This window comes from Polyodon spathula, chromosome 19, assembly GCF_017654505.1.
Source record: "Polyodon spathula isolate WHYD16114869_AA chromosome 19, ASM1765450v1, whole genome shotgun sequence".
NCBI lineage: Eukaryota > Metazoa > Chordata > Actinopteri > Acipenseriformes > Polyodontidae > Polyodon > Polyodon spathula.
In genome coordinates, this window is record NC_054552.1 from 29,477,017 (window position 1) to 29,499,777 (window position 22,761).

At 41.2% G+C, this 22,761-nt stretch overlaps 2 protein-coding genes across 2 annotated transcripts in view; one reads left to right on the top strand and one right to left on the bottom strand.

Annotated features, from left to right (window-relative positions):
- Positions 1-622: 622 nt before the first annotated feature.
- Positions 623-6,502, bottom strand: LOC121295059 (F-box only protein 22-like). The gene is made up of 7 exons (XM_041219357.1): positions 6,294-6,502; positions 5,797-5,929; positions 5,348-5,435; positions 4,220-4,315; positions 3,885-4,037; positions 2,697-2,862; positions 623-2,348 (listed from the first exon to the last, which is right to left on the bottom strand). The coding sequence occupies exons 1-7, from the start codon at positions 6,401-6,403 to the stop codon at positions 1,961-1,963; spliced, it is 1,134 nt and encodes a 377-aa protein (XP_041075291.1). The 5' UTR covers positions 6,404-6,502; the 3' UTR covers positions 623-1,960.
- A 1,300-nt stretch (positions 6,503-7,802) lies between these two features.
- Positions 7,803-22,761, top strand: part of iqgap1 (IQ motif containing GTPase activating protein 1) — a 39,576-nt gene continuing 24,617 nt past the window's right edge. The window contains exons 1-5 of the mRNA XM_041218280.1: positions 7,803-8,035; positions 12,760-12,862; positions 21,806-21,962; positions 22,254-22,331; positions 22,610-22,686. Coding sequence (XP_041074214.1) covers positions 7,990-8,035; positions 12,760-12,862; positions 21,806-21,962; positions 22,254-22,331; positions 22,610-22,686 — 461 coding nt within the window. The 5' untranslated portion in view covers positions 7,803-7,989. The remainder of the gene's footprint in view (positions 8,036-12,759; positions 12,863-21,805; positions 21,963-22,253; positions 22,332-22,609; positions 22,687-22,761) is intronic.

The following is a 22,761-nucleotide window of genomic DNA, read 5'->3' on the forward strand; positions in this document are numbered from 1 at the left end:
ATCAAGGCCAGCCAGAAGAAATATTAGTTTGATCAATTATATTTACTATAAAAGCTAAATTAAACAATTAAGGAATTTTAAGGGGAGATTTCAGAGCCATTTACAACTTTTAAGCACACATAGTACCCAATGTTTGATGCTTTATCAAAGCTTTTTTTAAAGAAAAAAGGCCTAGAAACAGTGAAGAATCTTTCCTAGCACTGTAAACAGGTCTGCAGTTTCGAAAGAGTTAATGATGCAACTGACCTCAGGAAATACAAGGGGAAAAAGTTAACATTTTATTATCTTATTTAAACAGAGATATCTTTTAAATGCTAAATTGTTTTAATAACAGATATGTTCAGTATGCAGCATTCATACTTCCACTGATGCAACCAGGATGTAGATCTTGATCCCTAAAACTTTTTTAAAGCTATAAATTACCTTATACAAAAAAAATGAAGCGTAAAGTCACCTTGTGGAAACGTCCTTCTTTAAAACAGGAATCACAGCTGCCAAGTTGCATTAAATTACAAAGTTATGGTTCAGGTCAAAGCTTAGAACATTAGCCCATGATTTTTATGCAACTGCCAGACATAAAACAAATGACAGAGTGCTACACCATTACAAAACGTAGAAATGGTTCTGGACTGCGCTCGACACATTTATTACAAAAATGATTGCTGTAATAACTTACATTTAAGAATACACACAATAATCCACAATATACAAAAGACAGAGGTCGCAATGATGGATTATAGAACATTGTGTTTTAATATGACTGTGCTGGACTGAATGCAAAAAAATGCAAACTGCGCACACCACTAGAAATATTTGGTTTACACATTATTGACTAATTACATTAATTAACAGAGATACAAAGCAAACATCACCTTTTCGTGTAACAAATGCAACAAGTTCCAATTGTGTATAATCAACAGTTACGCAAAGCATGTAAAAGACTAGAAAAAACGCTTGCTTTATTTGTAAATACAATTAGAAACAGCTCTTGGGCTTGTCCCGCCACATAAGAACTATGCATGTGATGACACTATAACAGTGTTATAGACACTGTCAGAACACACTTAATCCTCCTAAAAACAGCGTCAGCATTCAAGCACTTAAATGTGTGAACCTGCTGGCAGCCAGCGACATGTGTGCTGCACATTACCAGGAGAGTACTGCCTGGCCCCCGTTTAACATGAAAAAAAGCTCCAGAAAACAAAATGAAAAATAATAATAATACATTTAAGCAGAAACTGGTTAGCAATCCATAGAAAATTATTTTTTTGTAAAGTTCTCCAGCACAAAGAAAATTACGTTTTATCATACAGACAGGTACGGTACATAGCCAAGTCAATTACAGTACATTTAATTACAGTCCAGTCGTGCATACACTGCTCGAAACAAATCGGAAACAATATTTCCAGTAATCAATGCCAAGTCTGTATTGGTATATGTGGCGATATTTACATATGGAGAGTGGACAATAGTATAGATTGGAATGTCAGATATATCTATATTACCACCATCAGACACCTCACTAATTACCCATTTAGCATTTATATGACTATAGGGTTAGCATAGTCATAATTTCAATACAGGATTTGTGGGGTTTATAACACTTGATATACAAATCTCTGAATGTCCCTTAATTGTCTGGAGCAGTCCATGCATTTCCCATCACAAACTTTAACACACCAGAAAGCCTATGAAAACCTATAGTGCAGAGCAATGACTTCATTTTCAACACGTGTTATAAAGCTTTCCTAAATGATGTGAAACGCATCAGAATAGTAATATCTTTTGTTACAAACCAGATTTTTTGAAAAAGTGCACACTGCTGGAATTTAACACTTGCTAGTAAATGGAAAAGAAAAAGAAAAAAAAACCTGGAGTGACTCAACTCTCCCCGTCACCTAATACTGCTCTGCCGTCCGCTCAACAACCCTACAAAACCTGCTCCCACTTCCACGCTTCTTCATCCTAAATGAACAAGTGCCACAACTGTGGAATAGCCGTGCTGCAGGTTTTCCGCGTCAGTCAGGGTGTAACCGTCAGTGACAATCTTGTCACATCCAATCTCCCCATTCCCGAAGAAGCCAAACAAAGGAATGTTTGGGAAGATCTTCCGAAAGGCGTCTGCTTCCACGTTGTTCTTCGAATTGTAGTGGTGTCTGCCACGACCCACACAGGCGAACATGAAGCCCAGGGTGTTGTGCTGGGGGATGTTGGCGGATTTCAGGCGCTGCAAAGCTGCTTCTGCAGTCTTGTCACTGTTCACGTCCTGCTCGAGGAGAACCGAAGCACTCTGGATCTTGGAGCCACTCAACGCCAGACCCACAACCCCGTAGGAACCCGGGTTGCAGCTTCCATAAGCAAACAAGACACACAGCGGAAATAAACCGATGCAAGTCAGTTCAATTGTTCGCATCCAAATGCCCATTTGTTTAATTAAAAGCTACACAATTGTCTAGAAACAGCTGCAGGAGGTACATGTTTTAGTAATCATTTTTTGATATACATTGGTGAGCTGGATTAGTCAAACTAAAAGACTTAATTTGTTTGTACATTTTAATGATCTGGAAAAAGGATACATTATTTAGTTATAAATTGTTACAAGAGCTTCTGAATATATGAAAGTATTTATTGTATACAAAGCCCATTATTATGAATTAAAGTTATCAATTCTAGTGTACACTGTACTTTCAACCTACCACTCTGGCTCTGGGGAAGTCACACTCTCAATATGTCCACCTGCAAGGAGGATGTTAGCTTTGGACAGCGGCTCAATGACTTGGTTAAGGAATCGTGCAGCTCCCGACTTAAACGCCTCATATCCAAACAGAAGAACCACCCGCAGATTGGGATTGTTCACAAGTCCTGCGAATGAACAAACACATATTGTGCAATAGCAGTCACAGGAACGAATGGCCAGTCTGCCCTTAACCACCCTTCCCTATTGAAACAGCAGACTTGCTGGATATTCACGATTTGAAATGTAGTTGGTTCATCATTCCAGATGGGATTAATTGGTAAAAGTATAGATGGTTACCATAACACAGTTATAGAGAAGTATATCAATGGTATTACTCCAGGTGTAAATGTTTGATACAATGGAGGAGGTATGGAGGTATGTGCTTCAGAGAAGAGTCCTTGTATCATTTACCTAACCCATGGAGAGTATATATTTAATGATTTGAAAGAAGAGAAGAGGTGTTAGCCAGGTATACTGGCTGAATTACAACACAGGAGCACGGAGCAAAGACACTGTTGGCATATATATTGCACTTGTTGCACGGTCACTCTCTGCAGTGACTGAAACACATACAAATGTATTAGATAATACAAATGTTACATTAATTAATGTTAATACATAGCCTAATGATGAAATGATGATTCAAGTTAACATTAGTTAGACCCTAGAGGAGATCATCATTAGAAAAGTTACAGCAGTTCTAACCAACAGGTGCTACTGTTAGTAAAGCAAAACATTGACGCAATGTTTTTTTCTTATAAACATTCTTTACAAAAAAAAAAATAATTCAATCACAGCTGTCACTTAACCATTCAATACTCTAGCGAAAATACATTTTAAAACAGTTTCAAATAGGTCAGTTGCAACACAATTTCACTTCCTTTGATTCCAGTGCTAGCCTACAGAAAGAGGATGCAGTTGCTGACGGAACAAGGAGAACCAGCTAATAAAACAGAACAAAGATACTGAACAACTGATAACAGTGTCAGGGTGCTAATTAAGCAGAAACTTTTAAGTATTTTGGCAAATCCTGTATTAAATACCAAGAATAATAAAGAAAAAAAAGCATAAAATGAAAAGGCAATGCACTTGAGTACATTTAAAAGCACATGCGTTCATGCTCCATTGTGTTACCAGCTATACCCACCTGCTTCTTCAAGTGACGTGCTGGAGAAACTCCTTTTACAGAAGTGGAAGGAGCGGATATTTATTCCATCAATATTGGGAAACATGATGGCAAAGCCTGCTTCTCCCTCTTCAAATTCCTGAGGTGGGTTATTGTGTGATCCCATCGGAGTTACTGGAGAAACAAAAGGGGCTGGTAAGCATCCAACGCTCTCTTAAATACCAGTGCTCTATTCCACTTACAAAAATACATTCAAATAACTGGGACTGGAGAGGCACGGACTATCCTACAGAGCCAGACTTCAAGTATAATTACCAATTTAAAAGGACATTAAAAACAGAGAAGTTGCCTCTTACAGACAATCCCAGGTACTGCAATGCCCAAGATGTCACATCCTATGGGAAACAGTTTCCTAAGCTCGTCTGTTTTTCCTGAGCTAGATGACTTTTTAACTGTAGGAAAGAAAAAAAAAAGTGTTAGTTACAGATGCAGCTTAAAAAAAAAAAAAATCAGAACAATATTGTTCTTGCCAGTGTTGATTTACCATCAACTCATATGAAAAGTTCAGTTTGACTTTTTCATTTAAGTTGTTGCCTAGATGCATGACTAGTCACTGATACCCATGTGATTCAAAATCATCATTCAACAGGATGAGGATAGAATTAATAAAAGGCTTAAGAATTCAACAAATCATCTCCTACTAACATTTAAATCAAAAGGCAAAGCACTTTCGCATTGTTAAGACCCCTGTGGGAAGTCTCTATAAGCCTGCACAGAGGGGTGTATTATAACCACCAGATGAAGGACAAATGTACCCAAATGCAAGGGCCAAGAAGCAATCTCAATCTGTGATCACAGATTGTCTGTGGGCAAGAATTAGCTTAGCAGCAGGGGGCACAAAAAAACAAAAAGACTACATGTATTAGAAATATTACAGGAAAAGCTTTTTTTTTTTTTTTTTTGCAATAGGTGGCAGCGTTGGTAAGGACAGGATAAAAAATGTGGTTGCTTTTGTTGGGAATACAAATATCCTACAGCACTGTATTAATATTCACCCAGTATTCAATCCCCCCCAATGTCTACAACCATAAACAATCTTCAAGCAAATCATTTAGAGTTACAGTTCATGTAAAACAGGTATTCAGACCACAGTCCTGGATGTAATGAGAGGGGGGGTGCCAATACTGCTTCACTGGAGATGTAAGATGAATAAAAACTGTGTAAAACTTGACAAGGGATTTATGAGGGCAAATAGCACAAAACAAATGCAACAGTTTAAAACAGTATACCCAGCAGGGATGGAAATAAGACTGATTACATAGCAGTTTCATTCATTCCAAGTTTTACTACCAGCTTGATTGCATATAGATAACAATCTCAGGTATGTCTTATTAAACTCACAGTAAAACCAGGAATGGATCAAATTGCTTTGCAATGGGAGTCATTTCTGTCCTTATTACTGTGTTTTGTAGTACATCTCCTACCTTTTTTTTTAAGAAAATGACTATCTTGCTGGATAAAAGCATCAACATCTGCCATAATCAGCACTGTCTTGGGAAGCAAATATACATTCTGCACAGAAGAGAACAGGTTTATACACAATGCTTTATTTATACTGATCATTGGTTCTACTCCAAATATGGGAATGTCAAAAACAGGATGGGTTTCAGGATTTTTATGTGCTGTGGCTTCATGTGTGTGATTATGATTTGCATTACCCAAGTTCAGACCCAGGAGCCAACAGGAACCTTACCCAGTATTGGTGCAAGTAATACTAACTTGGGTAAGATGGTTATAAATATGTATACTGCACATCAACAGCATTTAACGGTGTGATAGAACAACTGGTAAAAGGTCATGTTATTAAGACATTCTCGTGTAAATCACACAGTAATTGTGTTCATCTGCAGCCAGTACTAGTAATTAAGATTACCTCCACTTCTTCAACCAGAGTCCGGGGTAGGACGTGGCCAGTGCCGCCACTGGACCCTGAAGCCGAAATCCAGGTCACTTTCTGCTGTTTTCTGAGTACTCTGCGGGCACACTCCCGCCACAATGCGCAAACACTAAAATGAACAACACAATTACAACGCCATGCTGTACTACAGCACACAGTAAACTCGCGGATTATGTACGTTACTGTCTGCATGTGCATTGAAGACAACAGTTGACTGCCAGCTGACATGCGGTGTTATACAACCAAGGAAACAAGTATCACTCAGTAAATTGAGGACCATATGATAACAACAACAACAACAACAACGCGGAAGTTCTTTTTTATGACTTTACTAATTCTACTCCAAAATATCAAATGAAATTCAACCCTTTTGTGTTAAGAATTCAACTGCAATGTGCATTTTGCACAAGTAAATAAAGTAGACTATACGGTAATTCATACTGATATGGTATGTGTTATATTTATTTTCTTACCTGGCGGTGTGAAACAGTGACTTGGTCGGCACAAATGTGAGAATTTTCTCAACCACCTCGGCTACGTTAGAAAGCACATACCCAGCTTTACTTTCTATCGTTAAATCCATTTTTTGCAGCTTTGTAGCAACATAAAAAGTCTACGATGCACAACCAGAAGCGGCAGACCCTTTATTCCCGACCTTTCAACTTTCCACCAAAAAAACTAGGAAGTACACACTCAACTAGAATCAGCTGTCTACTGAGCCTCATAGCGCCTTCTAGTGGGTCTTCCTCAAATCAAACAAACTTCGATACACGGTATAGATGACACAAATACCACTTATCGGATACACCCGCCAGCTTTTATTAAAGAAAGGGTCTTATAAATATAGTCAAACGTTTCAACGATCGATCTTTTTAATGTCTTAACACGAGATAAGCTATTGGCGTGCAATATGTAATACTAATTTTGGCCACCAGTCCAGGAAACTTTAACACTACAATTGAATAAGGCATCTGGTGATCACACCTTATAGGGCTGTACTGCTCATACACATCTCCACTCAGAGATCTCGGGCTTGCTTTTAGCCTGGTATCAGGCAATAGGAGACTATAATTAGTAATCTGCAGCTGGTCTTTTGGACAAAGGGTTTAGATTAACTTGGCCTATTCATGATGTGATGCACTTAAATATGGAAATATTGTGCTACATTAAACAGGGGGATCACGAGCGCACACCTGGGCTGTAGCTGATGGTTTAAAATGAGAGTTTGCATGCACTCTAAAGGGTCTCCAGAAACCACCTCTCTCTCGCGTTCTGAGGGAATGGATATTAATAGATTTCGTCTTTCTGCTGGACATGTATAATTAGAATGCTGAGTTTCTGAAATAAGATCTCTAAATATGCAAATCATATTACATTTGCCAGCAGAGCAGATCACGCAACAGGGTTCAGGTGGATGTGCATGCTTGAAGTTACTGGACCGCAGCCTGCAACGTGCATATAATCAGGGACCATTGTTCGCTTGGTTGCTGAAACAGCTTTGTTTCATTTGCAGTTTTTACGTAGTCGATATGGTATATTCCAGTGTTGCTCAAACTGCTATGCCGCTATCATTCAGCCCCTTTCAGTTACTTTGTATTAAACAGGTCTAACAAGTGTAGTCTTTGTTGGCCGCACTCAGCACTGTGAGCATAAAGCACTGGCACTTTTAAGACTACAAATAAAGAGAATGATAAACAACACGGTTTCAGGTTTTCCTATCCATCGATATAATGGCACTAATTTATGCACACAATGTATTTGTTTATTCTTTTTTTTTGTTCACTCATCTGACTTGGTTGCAGCAATTGGGTATTGGAATGGCTACCTGCAATAAATAAATAAATAAAGCCCACACGGGGGCGCTGTTGGCCTTGTTTGGCTGCTGAGGAGATGATGGGTGTTTCCTAAATCGTTACTGCTAGAGAGGTTTTGTTTTAGGAAGGTACACACCCTGTGACATCAGTAGGTTTTGAAGAAAAAAAAAAATAAAAATCTCGTACAGACGCTGTTGTGCAAGATCACAGGGGGAGAGGGGCGCGCCTTCCTAACCATTGCTTTGTATTTATTTTAAACAACTGTGTTTTGTTAAAGAAAATAATAATAATCATAATAATAACTAAAGTACTAATTTACAGGACAGTAAGGGATCTAGCCGGATCTTAATCAGACATGTCAACTTTGGACGAGACAGATGCACTGCGGCCGAGATATGGGTGTAAGTAGACTACAGAAAACTTTTTTTATGACCTTAAAATATATTTAGCAGAGTTTAAGCAGACTTTTCACCTTGCTGATGCGACGCAAACAAGGGATAGGTTTGGGAGCGCTTTGCGATCAGCTTCAAACAGTTTCCTTTTTTTATTTTCCACATTAAGTAGAACAATATACACATTTTTAATGGTGTATTTATTATGTACTGGTAAGTAGCTCCCATCTGCCAACCCGCTGTAACTCACCTTTCCTTTTTTATTATCTTCACTAGAAGTGCAGGGTTATCTTTTTAGTCAGTAGCTAGCCCATATTGAACAAGTAAAGCAACCTGCTGTTTCTATGCTTTTGTAAAATAATTTAATTAATCGTACGTGCAGATTAAAAACTGGTGCCCTCCTCAGCTCAAGTCAACGTTGCAGGTTTTCACCTGAGCACAAACTCGAGCCTTAACTAGTGAATCCCGCCCACAGAAAGTTTAATTATAGGCCTGAAGTAGAACTTAACAGTCCAATCACTGGTCACAGACCAGGTAAACTTCTTCAAACCTGATTGTTTGCAAAAACAACAACAATAAAGAGAAATGATGCAGATAAACCATTTAAACAATGCGCGCACTAGCAGGCTGGTGGTTCTATAGCTATGTGCTTATGCTACACATAACAATGTTTTGTTACTTTATTTTCTAGTTCGATGGCTCTTTTTACTTTGTATCTGTCCAGATTGTAATGTAATTCCAAACAAACGAGTTACCAGTACAGTAACGTTCAAGATGTTTCCCACGTGCTCGTGTTATAAAGTCTTATACTGAAACCAAATGCAAATAAATAAAAACACTCCAGATAGACAAAATAATCAACAAAAATGAATGTAGGTGCAATGTCATTTTTGTTAATTTTTTTTTTTTTTTTTGCCTTTACCTGAAGCTTATTTATTTATTTGCATTTGGTTTCACTACAAGAGTTTATCTGGTTATCGCATTTTTTTTTTTTTTTGTCACCTTAATATTACATCTGTTAAATGAGCCAATCTGAATGGGACGGAGAGTGTATCCTTCCTCTAGTTCGCATCTCTAGGACCTGCGGCTGACGCGCCAAATATTCCAGCGAGTACTCGCAGCAGAGGAATGAACTGCAAGCTCCCTCTTTGTAAGCCGCGGCCCTTCTTTCCAAGGCAGAGCAACACCCAGTAGCGTTGCTAAACCTTCTATTTCTGTACAGGCGGGAAGTTATTTCCTGTTACTTTAAGAGTTTTCGGTCAGGATTCAACTGCAGTACAGCTAGAAAATTTCTAACACACCAGGTCCTTGCTTTAAAGCAGATTGAGAGATTTAACACCGTTAACCACCTCCCCTCCCCTCCCCTCCCCTCCCCTCCCCTGCTGCCCTGCGTGGACTGTACTGTACTATTAAATATATCGTCGTGCGCTCAAGAATGCAGTAAAGTTTCTGAAATGTCTATTGGGGCCTGCAATGCTGGATGTGTAAATCGGTACGCTAATAGAATGGCGTGTGACCCGAGGATAACTCTTTAGCAGAGGTTTAGGATCATTCTGGGACAGTGCTATGATGGATTTTAATCTTATTTTTTCTTCATTAGTATTTTATTGTAGGTTTTTCTCATACCTATTAAACACATAGAATGTCGTTGCGGCCCACTCTGCATTAGGTAACACAGTTCAAGAAACCAACCATGAAGGTTACAAGAGCACTGAGGAGCTAATGGGGGTGTCGCTATTTTTAGTTCCTTTTTATCTGTTTTATTTTGAGGCCGGTTGAGTTCTGTGACTTGCTGTAGTGTAATGAAGTATCTTGGTCCTGATTACTAACAATGTTGTACACATTTGAGAGCTGGGAGTATGTTTTCTCTCTGTATCCTGTTCTTGAACTCTTTCTTAATGAGCATGCACAATTAAGTTCATTAGGACCTCAGATCTAATCGGCTATGAAGGGCTTTAAGTGGAAAATGTGCCAAGTGGGGCCAGCGTATGTACACTGTGTCTTCACGTGAATCTCACAGACTGCCTAATGTCTAATTCAGCACTTCATTTCTACTTCAAAGCAGCGTTTATGTTTGATTTCCGGGCTCAACAAAGATGATGCTCAATAAACACAGGTTCCAGCGAGAGTGTCTTGAGAGACACTGATTGGTTTATTAAATCTTTACAGAACCGCACTCATGTCATTGAATTGTGTTGTATTCTGATTTCCACGAGTGCACCTCATCACTACAGCATGCAAACAAATGGTGAAATGCGCCGCTGTTTCTATTGCTGCAAAAAGTTGGAAATTGTTCGAGCTCCTGAAAAAACAGACACAAGTTGCCGAACAATGTGGTGTTTCCCGTTGTGGAGAGTTGCTTCGCCATTCTGTTAAATAATGTGCATGTCTTGTATGTTGCTGCTGCATTTTCTACCATGTGTACGGGCTCTGTGCTAATTCAGTTTGACAGTTTATTAACGTTAAATTAACCCTATTTAACTCCCATTGTTTTTGCCTCTGCCATTGTGATAGATCGAAACACACCAGCCGGCTAACTGCATAGTAAATAGTGATTTAAGCTTTTTCACCAAGTTGTTTTGCTTTAGTTTTATTAATGTTGGAGTTTGTCTGTCACTTTATTATTATAGTTCATTAACATACACTTCCCTATTGTTTTGCTTTTACTTATTCAGTTCATTTCATATGGTGATGCACGTGCGTCATGACACATCATACATGTATTTATTTATTTATTTATTTATTGATTGATTCATGGTGTGTCTGGTGGCTGACTTAGAGAACACTTTGGCTAAAAGAACACTTTGCTTGCTTCCCGAGGGGTGTTCTCTTAGCCGGAGACTACTGTGTATATATAAATATACATCTCGACGCAAGGCATTGAAAATGAAGGTTTCTGACTCTGACAGAAATGAGATCGTTAGCTTTAATAGGTGGGTGGGATTCTGGTCTTGGAACTCCAGTAATAGAACAAGACCAGGTTACTCTCCTAGTTCATATCAGGGTCTGTTCCTTGATATCAGTAGGCCTATATTTTGGCCTATGTCCAAGTATCTTGGGATAGGTTAATTCTATGTCCACAGCTGTCTGTTTTACAGTTTGAATAATTGTTTGTGGCAACAGATTTGAGAGGGATACAGATCTTGGTTTGCTGTGGGGTTGATCAACAGACAGGGAGTGTATATTTGGGGGGGGGGGGGGGGGGGGGGGGGGGGGGGGGGGGGGACAACAAATGAAAACACCTGCACAGGTGAGCAGTCAGGATAACTAACCATGACAAGGCTGCATTGCAAGGGGCTTCTGTTTAAAACATTGTGGATTCCTCAGTGTTTAGTGCTGGCGTTGGGACGGCCAGTACAGTCATGGATACCGAAGCCCTCGTGAAGATGCCTCTGTTTAGTCCTTTGTCTGTGTGTGGACAGTGTGCTATAGGGGCAGCCCAGTGTAAATACACGAGTATACAGTATGCTATAGGGGCAGCCCACAGTAAACCCACGAGTGTGTGGTATAGTCAGGTTCCAGACGGTCTCAGTGCTGAATGCATTTTCTCTTTTGTTTATTTGAGATATAGCGCAAACAGCCTTTTTTAAAAGGACCAAAAAAAGTGTTTTTTTTTTTTTTTTTTTTAATTTTCCCTCGCTCTGCTACCCCTCTGCAAGTTGTCTTGAGTGTTGAAGGTGAGGTTAGAACTACTGCTAGGGTTACTTGAAAGGACTGTTTAGAATATTTGTAATAAAATTGTCCTAAAAAAAAAAAAAAACAGTCCTTAATGTTTGCTGAATATGTCTCTAAATCAAGCAGGTAACCGTTTTTGCTATAAAGTACAGTAACTGCTTGTAGTCCCCCTAACGGTTATTCAGTGATTTTAAATGTGACATAGGGAGAATATGGTGTAAACCTGAGGGAAGACAAAACCACCTTTTCAGGAACAGCAGCTTGAAACCTGGTTCCAGAAGACCAGGAGACCTAGTGTGAGGCAAGTTAGCTGTATAAAACCCTGTCTCTCCTGGTGTGTCATGCAGTGGCCTGAAGCCTAGTCTCTTGAAACTGTTCCAAGCCACAGACTCCAAATACATACACCCCCTCATTAAAGTTCTGAGTCCATCATTAATGATCATTTTATTACACATGCAAAATAACCCCTCAGGACCAACACATTCATTGTGATTATTATTGTGTGTGTGTGTGTAATATATTATATATATATATACACTTCATTTTATTATAGCACTCATACTAATGGTGTGACACTGTGCAGTAAGCAGCACTGCTGTGATGTAACGTGCAGTGAAATTAGATCTCAGAAAACGTGTTAAAGTATCTCAGACATTTTATAACACTGAAATGCTGTCATGAAAACGTCCTGATTTATTTCTTGTTTGCAGATTAAACGAATGGCGCAGTTGGTGGTAGTGTAGTTGCTTTATGTATTTGACAATTGCAGTTTGAACTCTGCTTACCCTATATGCATACAGTTCCAAATAAGGCAACTCAATTACACAATTGTTTGGAAAAACAACAAGGTGTTTGTGCAGTAGTCCTCTCCGTCCACTATTCTCTGAATTGCCATCTACTTTTAGAACAAGATTGGCTTTAATCCTGGGTTAAGTAGGCTTTGCACTGGTCTGGTGCCTCCGGGCTGCTGTGTATTTGCTGTGTTTAGTTCACTGTGAAGCTGGTCCCCACTGTCTGCTTAGTGACACGTTAAATGCGCCGCTGGTTTTGTTTTTCAGCTGTTCTGGACAGCGTGGAGCGCCTCACTGCAGAGGAGATGGACGAGCGGCGGCAGCAGAACATGGCATACGAGTACCTGTGCCACCTGGAGGAGGCCAAGCGGTAAGGAGCCTGTGGGGGAGGGGTGGGGCACACTGACCAAGAGGGGGGCAGTGGGCAAGCGGGTCAGCTGTAACATTGTCTTACCCTGGGAGCCCTGGGTTTCAAATTAGCTTTGGAAAAAATGAAACGGACAGTCTACAGAACAATACCATCTTTGTAAACCGGACCGAATGAGACAATAAAAAAAAAAATTAAAAAAAGCAGCACATTTAAAGCATGTAAAACAAGCAGAAGTACTACGGCAGAGAGAAACCTAAACACAGAGAGGCTGAAGAAGTCGCTTGTGTAAGCAGATCATGTGGCTGCCTGGTTGTGATGGGAAAGTGAAAGTAGCTAGCGGAAAAGATGTATGAGCATCATTCAAATACAATTTGTACTGCTTTGTGTTCAAGAATAGTAAGCAGCTGAAGTTAAGCAGCCTGTGGAATGTGTCCAGGGTTGTCTAGCCGACCAGCAGATTCAGTTTAAATACACACGTTTCTACAGTGTAGGGGCAGGGTGAAACCACTGGGGTGCAATCTTCAAAGGCGTTGCTCGGCATTTTAATATGATTTCCTCATTCCATTTCATTGCCATTCTCGGTCTACGGCAGAGCTTGATTGAGCAAGAAACCTGAATATTGAAACACAGTTCCCTCTAAGGGAAATTTATTGTATAGGATTGTATTACTAATGCCTGTCTGTTATTATAATATCATTTTCCAAGGGAAATTGTTTTTTTTTCTGCCTTTCCTGTGCTAGCAGATCTTTTATTCTTGGTAATGATTGATGCTTGAAAACTTTAGCGAGTTTATGACACTTAGCAGCCAAGTGGAACACTTTGAAATGTCCTTTATTGCTCCAGATGAGCAACTTGTGTGTAACCAGTCACAGATCCACACTGACTTCCACTTTAAGTTCCCCAACAGCTTGCAAGAGACTTTCTGATCTTCTGTAAACTTGAAGTACTTCTGGGAGTTTCTGTTGCTGTCGATTTTGATCCAAACTCACAACCATCTGTGATGAATCAACCTGGGCAACAGCCAAGTAATGGCAGTCCAGTAACCACTCTGCTTTGTTGAAGACGATTGAGTGCATTTTAAGTGACGTGATGATTAAGTTGTGGTCAGGTGGCCGGGAGCCCGTGTGTGGAACCCAGGAATGGAACGAGAGAGTGGAGTCAATGGAATTGAGCTAAATAATGAGCCGCTATTTAAATATCCAAAATAGGACAAACTGTGTCACTTTACAGTACATTTCAAGAGAATAATACTAAAGATACTCACTGGCGTTGATGTTGGTTTTAGTGATCTGTTCTTTTTATTATTCAAACAAGGGCTCTCTCTCTCTCTCTCTCTCTCTCTCTCTCTCTCTCTCTCTCTCTCTCTCTCTCTCCCTGCTTTCATGGGTTCAGACACACACTGGAGGAAGGAGAGAGTGCAACAGGAAGTGAGTCAGTCCCTGCAGTCTTCGGCAACACACTCTGTTACTGTAGAAACCTTTTAGTTGCCTTGGAGATGGGTTCCTGTGTGACACGTTGGTGATTGGGGGGAGGGGGGGAGGTTTGACAGTTTCAAGCCCTGAAATTTTACTGCTCTTGCTTTCAGCTGGTCTTGAATTTTCATGTCCTTTCACCCAAATCGACTTGCTTCACAGCAATTATAAAAACAATTTCAAAATCTTTTAAAACGACTGTGTCTCAAGTAAGTGTATTTAATGAGCAATGAATCATAAATTCCACGTCTGCCAAAACTGTTAAGTTAGTGCTTGTTTAGTGTCATGTTTTAGGTCTGGGACTTTCGTTGGCCCTCATTTTCATAAATGAATGATCCCTTAATTACTGCATCTTGTTTAAAAGCACTGGTTGGCTTTTGGTTGTTTTACAGTAGTAATGTAAGTAAGTTAATTCTGTTTTTTATTCTTGCACATCAGAGTCTGCATCAGTGAATGTAAAAATGACATTTGATAATCACTGTAAAAGGTGCTCCTCCTGTTTTCTTACAGCCTAGAGGAAGATTATGATATACTCATCCTTCTTGCTTGTATAAATTGCATTGCTGTTAGACAAGTTTAAACACTTACAATTTGTTTAACCTAGCCTCTTGTGGAATTAATTACATGGAATTGTAGTAGTCAGAATTCAGCTGCTGATTTCTGACTGTGTTTCTAAGCATTGCTGCATTGCATTTTTGGTCTTTTGAAGTGACTGGAGAGTGCAGAACCGTCACTGATGAATCTGCTCTGTGACTCTTATCCCAATACCAAGGTGGATAAAGGGAGCTATTTCAAATCAGGCCCCCTCCAATTTGCTGGGTGAGATTGCTGATCTCACAGCAGTCTATGCAGCCAGAAAGAGAATACCAGATTTAAAGTGACACTAAGCAGATCTCTGTCGGATTGGAAGCCTCCAGTGGTTGCATTTTGTAAGTTGTTTCCACAGTTCATTCCACAAAAAAAGCATTTGGGATAATTTGCATGTTTTGCAGTGTTTATCTACACTGGTGTGAGATATCACCAGCGGCCGTGGGCTGGAGAGCTTTTGATGTGGTCTGTAGTTAAAGAACAGCTGCCAGGAGACATTGGCTTTGAATCCAACCTCTTGCCCACTGCTTCACTTACTCACTGTACTGTGACCTTATGCTTCAGTCCCACCTCAGTCAAAACAACAAGCTTCCCACACATGGAAACATATCTCAGAAGCAAGAAGGCAATGTTGTGTGCAAAATACAGCCAGCAAGTTTGTTATTCCAAAGCACCTTTTAGACCCTGACCTCCTCTACACTTCAAGCGCCCTCTCCTGTATGCACTGTTTTTAATTGGGTGAGCTCTTACCTTTTAAAGGATATGTGTTTGTCCCACCCTTGTGGTGTAGAGTGATGATGTAATGCTGCAGCGAGTCTCATTCCTGTTCTATCACATTGAACATGCAACATGAATGTGTTTGTTTTATTAATTGTGCTGCTTAGCAGTTCCTTTTCTTTTTTACTGTTGCTCCCCTGTCTGTTTTCTGCTGGCAATGCCTGTGATGCAGATCAGTAGTAGCCAGTCATCACACATAGACAAATAATCTGTTTCGGTTCAAATTTTTGTTGCTTTATGATTTACCATTGCAGTCTTCTGGCCCCGTCATTTTAAGACGTGTGACCGATTCTCTAACCCTCCTCCTGGTTTCAGGGTTAATTCAGTTGTTTTCACCACTGGCCTTCATGCTCTGTCAAGTGTCAGCAGGTCCCATAGTCAGCAGGACAAGCCTGGAATGTTTCTTCCATTATCGCTGAGTCCTGTCCACCCAGCCTCCAGGGCAGGGCTCAGACTCTCCAGTGGAGTAAGTGGACTCTAGGACTCAAGGTCTGAAGTTTCTCAACTCTAACCACTAGACCACACTGCCTCCCGTTCCCCTGGCTCTAACCACTAGACCACACTGCCTCCTGTTCCCAAGGCTCTAACCACTAGACCACACTGCCTCCCGTTCCCCCAGCTCTAACCACTAGACCACACTGCCTCCCGTTCCCCCAGCTCTAACCACTAGACCACACTGCCTCCCGTTCCCCCAGCTCTAACCACTAGACCACACTGCCTCCCGTTCCCCCAGCTCTAACCACTAGACCACACTGCCTCCCGTTCCCCCAGCTCTAACCACTAGACCACACTGCCTCCCGTTCCCCCGGCCTCTAACCAGTAGACCACACTGCCTCCCGTTCCCCCGGCTCTAACCACTAGACCACACTGCCTCCCGTTCCCCCGGCTCTAACCACTAGACCACACTGCCTCCCGTTCCCCCCAGCTCTAACCACTAGACCACACTGCCTCCCGTTCCCAAGGCTCTAACCACTAGACAACACTGCCTCTCAGTTCTCAACACTTTGGTATACTGTAGTATAGAATTGGTTACTTGGGTATAGTTTATCTTCTGTGTTAGTGAACATACTGTATTGTGATGTCACAGTACCCTATACTGTATTGTGATGTCACAGTACCTTAATCAGTCTTGATGGTTTGGAATGTGACATCACAGGTGTGAACATGGCATCTCTCCATATTTTACTTTGTTACATCTGTTCCTGTGAAGTGCATCATGAGAGATGTCTCAGTCAGTAGAGCAGAGCTGCAGGAGTCACTGTAGTATCGAAATGTTTAATGCATGTTTATTCCAGGGCTCCATCATGAGAGAGTAGTGAGTGTTATGTTAACAATCCTCTTTGTGTGGTCTTGCACTGAACATGGTTAGAGCTGGAGTGGAGAAAGAGAGAGAACGATTACAGAGCTCAGCTAAAGAGAAGGATCACTTGTCAAATACTGTACTAATGACGCAGTGTTCTAGACGTTGTTATAGAATTTCCTCTATCCACCTCCATGAAAATCCCATGAGAGAACATTAACCCCTCATAATACATATACTGTCAACAGTGTTAATACCATGCAAAATACAGGCTAAACTTAATCACACACAATTGTGCAAATCTATGTAAAGGCCCATATTGTCTAGGCTAATTGATGACTTGGAGCACAGTCTAAGACAATACCACAAGTCATAAGATTGGATTAATGTCCAATACTGTAGTGTACTCTAGAGTAGTCATTGTGCTTTTCTTTAAGTTAGCATGGAGAAATGGTTGATTTAATAAAGCTGCACAGGGAAACCAGTTTGTTTCAGGTGTTTTATTTCAGATGCAATGCCCATTCTGTTGAAGGCAGGATGACAGCTCAATTGTATGGAATTGCATTACAGAAATAGATTCTAGAGCCTAACACATTTGTTTGTTTAGTTGTCCCATTGAGGACCTATTGTGCATTTATTTACTTTGATAGATTTTAGCAGGGCTAATACTGACGCAGTTGATTTAGCAGTGGAGAGTGGAGATGGGAAGTTTGATAAGAGGGCAACTTTCTAACCACAGAGTAGTGAAACCGGATGAACTGCTGCTTTTTATAGACACCGTTTTCCCCAAGATAACTAAAAATGACATGCAACAAACTTCTAGGTAGCGAAAGGAGCTACAAAGTGGTGTTGAAGAGCTCCATGAACCACCGCAGAGAGTGGCTCAAGATTCAGCTGCTGGAGAATCCTTCTGTCGTTTTGGATGTTTGACCTGGAATCGTTAAACACACAGAGCGAAAAACAAAAGTGCGTTCAGAAACAAATTAAATGAAAACGTGAATTCTTCTAAATTAGACATGCCTGCAGTGTGTTTGGTACAATCCTTGAGATAAGAGCCTGTCTGCCTTCAGTTCTCTGAGCTGGTTTAAAATAACCATTCTCTGTACCAGCTCCTACCAACCCAACATGCTTTCATCCTTCTTCAGATTGACAGCTTGATAGCTTCACTATTAGTGCAGTTAAAACATTAGTGATCTGAACTACCAACAGAGTAGACACATATACGCCCAGGCTGTAGAATCTCAGAGCAGTCACCTGTGCTTTACTAAAATGCTTCAGGAAATTAATTGAATCTGCAGGGCTGAAATGCTGTCAGGTTATTGTGTCTATGAAGGAGGGAGAGGGAGCATTCCCTGTGTTCCTTTAGCCAGGGCGACCTGTCTTGTATGTGCTCATTTCCCTTGATTAGGCTGTTCAAACTGACTGCTGGATGCATCAGCTATTGATTTCCATGAGCCAAAGTTAGACTGTGCTGCTACTCTGATCTCTCTCAGTGACTTCTGCTCTTCACAGTATCCCTTATCTCTCCCCTCAGGGCCTGCGAATGAGATTTCTCTTTGAACTGGGAGACATTTCAGAAATTCCTGCTCACACAGCTTGCTGTAGAGCTCTGTTTAAAGTTTCTATTGTTCACATAGTCTGTCTCTTCAGGGTTGGGTGGGGTTTGTGTATTGAAAACTGTACTGGGAAAAACTGTCTGTGTAGGTTGTTGACTGTAATGACTATATGTGAGAAATAAAACTATAGGCTAGAATTTAGAAATGTAACTTTACTGAGCCAACAATTTATTTTCCATGGAAAACAGTCCTTTTTTATGAAGTGATTCAGCAAATATTCCACTCTGAAGTCTGAAGCAGACCAATGTATTAAAAGCTACCATCTTCCCACAGTAAGCCAATAAGCTCATTTTATTGTTGCAAGAAACCATTTAAACAGCATTTGAGTAAACCTGCCTTTTACCCTGTGCTGGTATTGTTCATGTTTACAAAGCAGACAGGACCTCTGGTATAATATCAGAAGATCTCTCTTCAGCACAGCGCCCCCAAATGCCATTCTGGAGCACTGCCTCCCACGCAGCAATTTGAGAAGCTGGAGTACCTTGGTTTCCACGGTGAGGGAGACCCGGGCACGGTGAGGTTAGTCCCACCAGTGCCATCTGATACTCGAGGGTGGTTAGCGTCACTGCCCACAGTTTCCAGGGGGGGACGGGGAGACAGGACTTCAAGTCAGCGCTGTGGCGCGAGGAGGGGCCAGTGCACAGGAAGCAGAGTGCATGACGGAGAGGAAGTGGTTCTTTCTGTGAGGCTACAGACATCTGCCGAGGGAATCTAAAAATAAAACCCCAAAAACTTGTCGAGTGGTTCTCAAAGATGTACCTAAAGATCCATGACAGTACTGTTTTGAAACTTAACGTTCATTCTTTCAAATACAAAAATGCGAACGCTCACAAGCTCTGTGAGTTTATCATACACACACACAGACTCTAGTCATTGGAGTGAGATATTTTACAATGGGATTTCAAAGCAAGCTGTGCCAAAGAGGTATTCCAGTAATAAGGAATATTCTAGTGAAAAGATCAGCTGTGGAGAACATGGACCTGATCGAGAAGCTTGATTTAAACTTGCTTTTGTGTTCTGTTACAATTATCGAACGCTTTCATCTGTGTAATCAAGTACATGTCTGTACCTGCAGTTAATGATGCACAGGTAAATCCTTCCTATAGCAAGGTGAACTTAAAGGGGTTTGAATTAACGCGACTGACTGAATCTGTTCTCTAGGCAGTCTCGTTCTTCAACTCCGGGCCTGTCTGTATTGTGAGAGAATAGACACTTAAGCTGTGGTGTCTTAACTCTGAGGTGTGAAACTGTCAAGTTTGTCTGGTACCAGGATGTTCAAATTCAGAATGAATGAATGAATGAGAAAATCAATTCTCACTCAAATGGCAGAATTAATGCAAGGAACAACCCTGATGAAAAGTCCTGGGTTCCAGTCAAGAACTAGTTTTAAGTTTGTCGGGGAGGCTGTTGGTATTGGTAGATATTGGTCATGCTAATTCAGGTGCATCTTTCTACATGCAAATTGCCCTGTACAATAATTGCCAATAGTATTTTAACTCCCTATTGTATTGAGAATGGAACTGAATGTTAACCATTCAAATATTCTATTAAAGCCATACCTGGTTACAGTCTGTGCAGGGTGTTGGTGTAAAAGTGCATACTCGCACGTGGCTGCAGGAAGATGCTGGTGTCTGAGAGGAGGAGTAATGTCTCTTTATTTCTTCCTGAAGAGACAGTGATTCCCCAGTACACTCAGACAGCCTCCTTCCTATTGGAGTGACCCTCCACCTCTCCTCTCCAGACCCTGTATCCTGTGAGAGAGAAAGGGAGGAAGCCCATGAGAACATGAAGTGGATTAGAAGCACAGTGTGATAGTTTAACTGCAGTGGCTGTAACTTTGTTCTCTGGTGTGTGTGAATGAATAACACGTGCACACTCCTCAAAGACTGTTTTTGGGGAAGTATCTATAGTTGCCTTTTGTTTAGTACCATGTTCTCAAACAGAGAAATACTATTGGAAAGGAGTGGGGTGGGGGGGTGGTAAAATAACATTGGATCTTCACCAAGCTTAACTGAAGCATTTTTATACGTGACTAAGAGGTTTTTTCAGTTATGTATAGTCATAAAGGGCTTCCTGGAGGTACAGCAATATAGTATTTATGTAAGTTTGGGGTGGGGTCGGTAGCTGCATGATACAGTTTATCAGCCGTGTGTTTTCCAGTAGGGGTGGAGACAGTGAAAGCTCTAACTATCTCCATTGTTGGAGTGATGTGATTAGTCTACGCTCGGAGCTGTGTGTAAATGAGCTGTCAGGGGGCGTGTGAATCGCCACACTCCTCTGGTCAGACTGGCTTTTCAGGATTGCCACTTGGCTCAGGTAGAAAACACATCTCTACTGCAGAAAGCAGAGAGACCTTCTGCTTTCCAGACACTCCTGTAAGATTATGCTCCAGTCCAAAGCGTGATCCGGAAGGAGAAACAAACGTTTAAAGTTTTCATGGGAAAGGCTCCAGCATACCAGTTGTGTCTTGCTGGTTTTGTAGAAACAACAGAGACAATCTTGTGCACATTAAAAGAAAACGCTCAAGAATGTAATTGCATACTCAGGAAAGACCAGTCATTATTTTCCTGTCCTGCTTGCTGCCGAGGGTGGTTGAATATTATTTTCCTGCCCTGTTTGCTGCCATGGAGGGTGGTTGAATATTATTTTCCTGTCCTGCTTGCTGCTGTGGAGGGTGGTTGAATTGTGTTGCTCGCAGTGCTAACGGGGGATACAGATGGATGACAGACTGGAGTGAATGTGCAATACCCTTTTAAACTCTACACTGACTTTAAACAAACTAACCTGAACTGTAATGTTCAGCCACGTCAGGGTTGGAAATAGAACTCCCTATTGCATAGCAGTTGGATCCATTCCCGGTTTAACTATGAATTTAAAATGACACACCAGAGATTGTTACCTATACACTCAAGCTCGTAGTAAAACCTGGAATGGGTAAAACTGCAGTGCAATCTGAGTCTTATTTCCATCCCTGCACATAGACACCAGCTAATGTCTTTGTCAGTTCACTGGGATTGTGAAAGTACTTTTATATCCAGTAGAAAGGGTTGGCTCTTTCCTATAATAATATGATGTAAAATAATCAAAATAGTCTTTAAACCCACCCTTCACTCTATCTCTATCTCTGTCTATCTCTCGCTCTCTTTTACACACACTGTCTATCTCTCTCTCTCTCTCCCTCCCCCTGCAGGTGGATGGAGGCCTGCCTGGATGAGGAGTTGCCCCCCACCACAGAGCTGGAAGAGGGGCTGCGAAACGGAGTCTACCTGGCCAAGCTGGGCAACTTCTTCGCTCCACGCGTCGTGTCCCTTAAGAAGATCTACGACCGCGAGCAGACCCGATACAAGGTGAGGGGGGACGGGATAGAGAGAGGAGATACAGTGCAGTGAGGGAAAAGAGTGTGGCAGGAAGAGAGGGATTATCATAGCTGGAGTACCGTAGGGGTTTGAGAAAAGAGGGTGGGAAGACAGTGATGGAAAGAGGAGAGGAGGTAACTGGATAGTTTATCTAGAAGTATGTTAAAGTATATGATGCAGAGAAAGAAACTCAGATGAAGGTGTTCATGATATTATTGTGAAAGAAAGTATATATAATAATTAATATATATATATAAACTAATAAGTATATCCTTGTTTCAGGCCACAGGACTCCATTTCAGACACACAGACAACGTGATCCAATGGTTGAACGCCATGAACGAGATCGGTCTGCCAAAGGTGACTGCACATAGGGGCTGGAGAGTTGAGGGGTTGGGCTGTATTGGATCCTTTTTTGGGTTGATTCTTGATTGCCGCTGCTGATCTCACTTGGTCCCAAGTAAAACCTTCCATGTCCCGAGACCACGGTACTGTTCCCCAGTAGCAGGGCTGGGGTTGTGTGACTTGCTGTGATGTGCTCGTCCCATCAGAAAGCTGATCCACCAAACCTGACTGATGCAACAGAAAGCTTTTGACCCTAGAGGCACGTCATAACAGGCTTCTTTCTATTCCTGCAGATTTTCTATCCCGAGACAACAGATATCTACGACAGGAAGAACATGCCTCGCAGCATCTACTGCATCCACGCACTCAGGTACCTGCCTGCCCTCTAGTGATCCCCCCCGCTGGGAAGCAGGGGTGTAGAGCTACCCCAAGGTCACGTGATGCT

Coding starts and splice junctions, on each gene's coding strand:
- LOC121295059 (XM_041219357.1), bottom strand. CDS start 6,403: ATGGATTTAACGATAGAAAGTAAAGCTGGGTATGTGCTTTCTAACGTA. Junction 5,930..6,293: donor TCACTGTTTCACACCGCCAG/GTAAGAAAATAA, acceptor TGTTCATTTTAG/TGTTTGCGCATTGTGGCGGG. Junction 2,349..2,696: donor ACTTCCCCAGAGCCAGAGTG/GTAGGTTGAAAG, acceptor TGCTTATGGAAG/CTGCAACCCGGGTTCCTACG.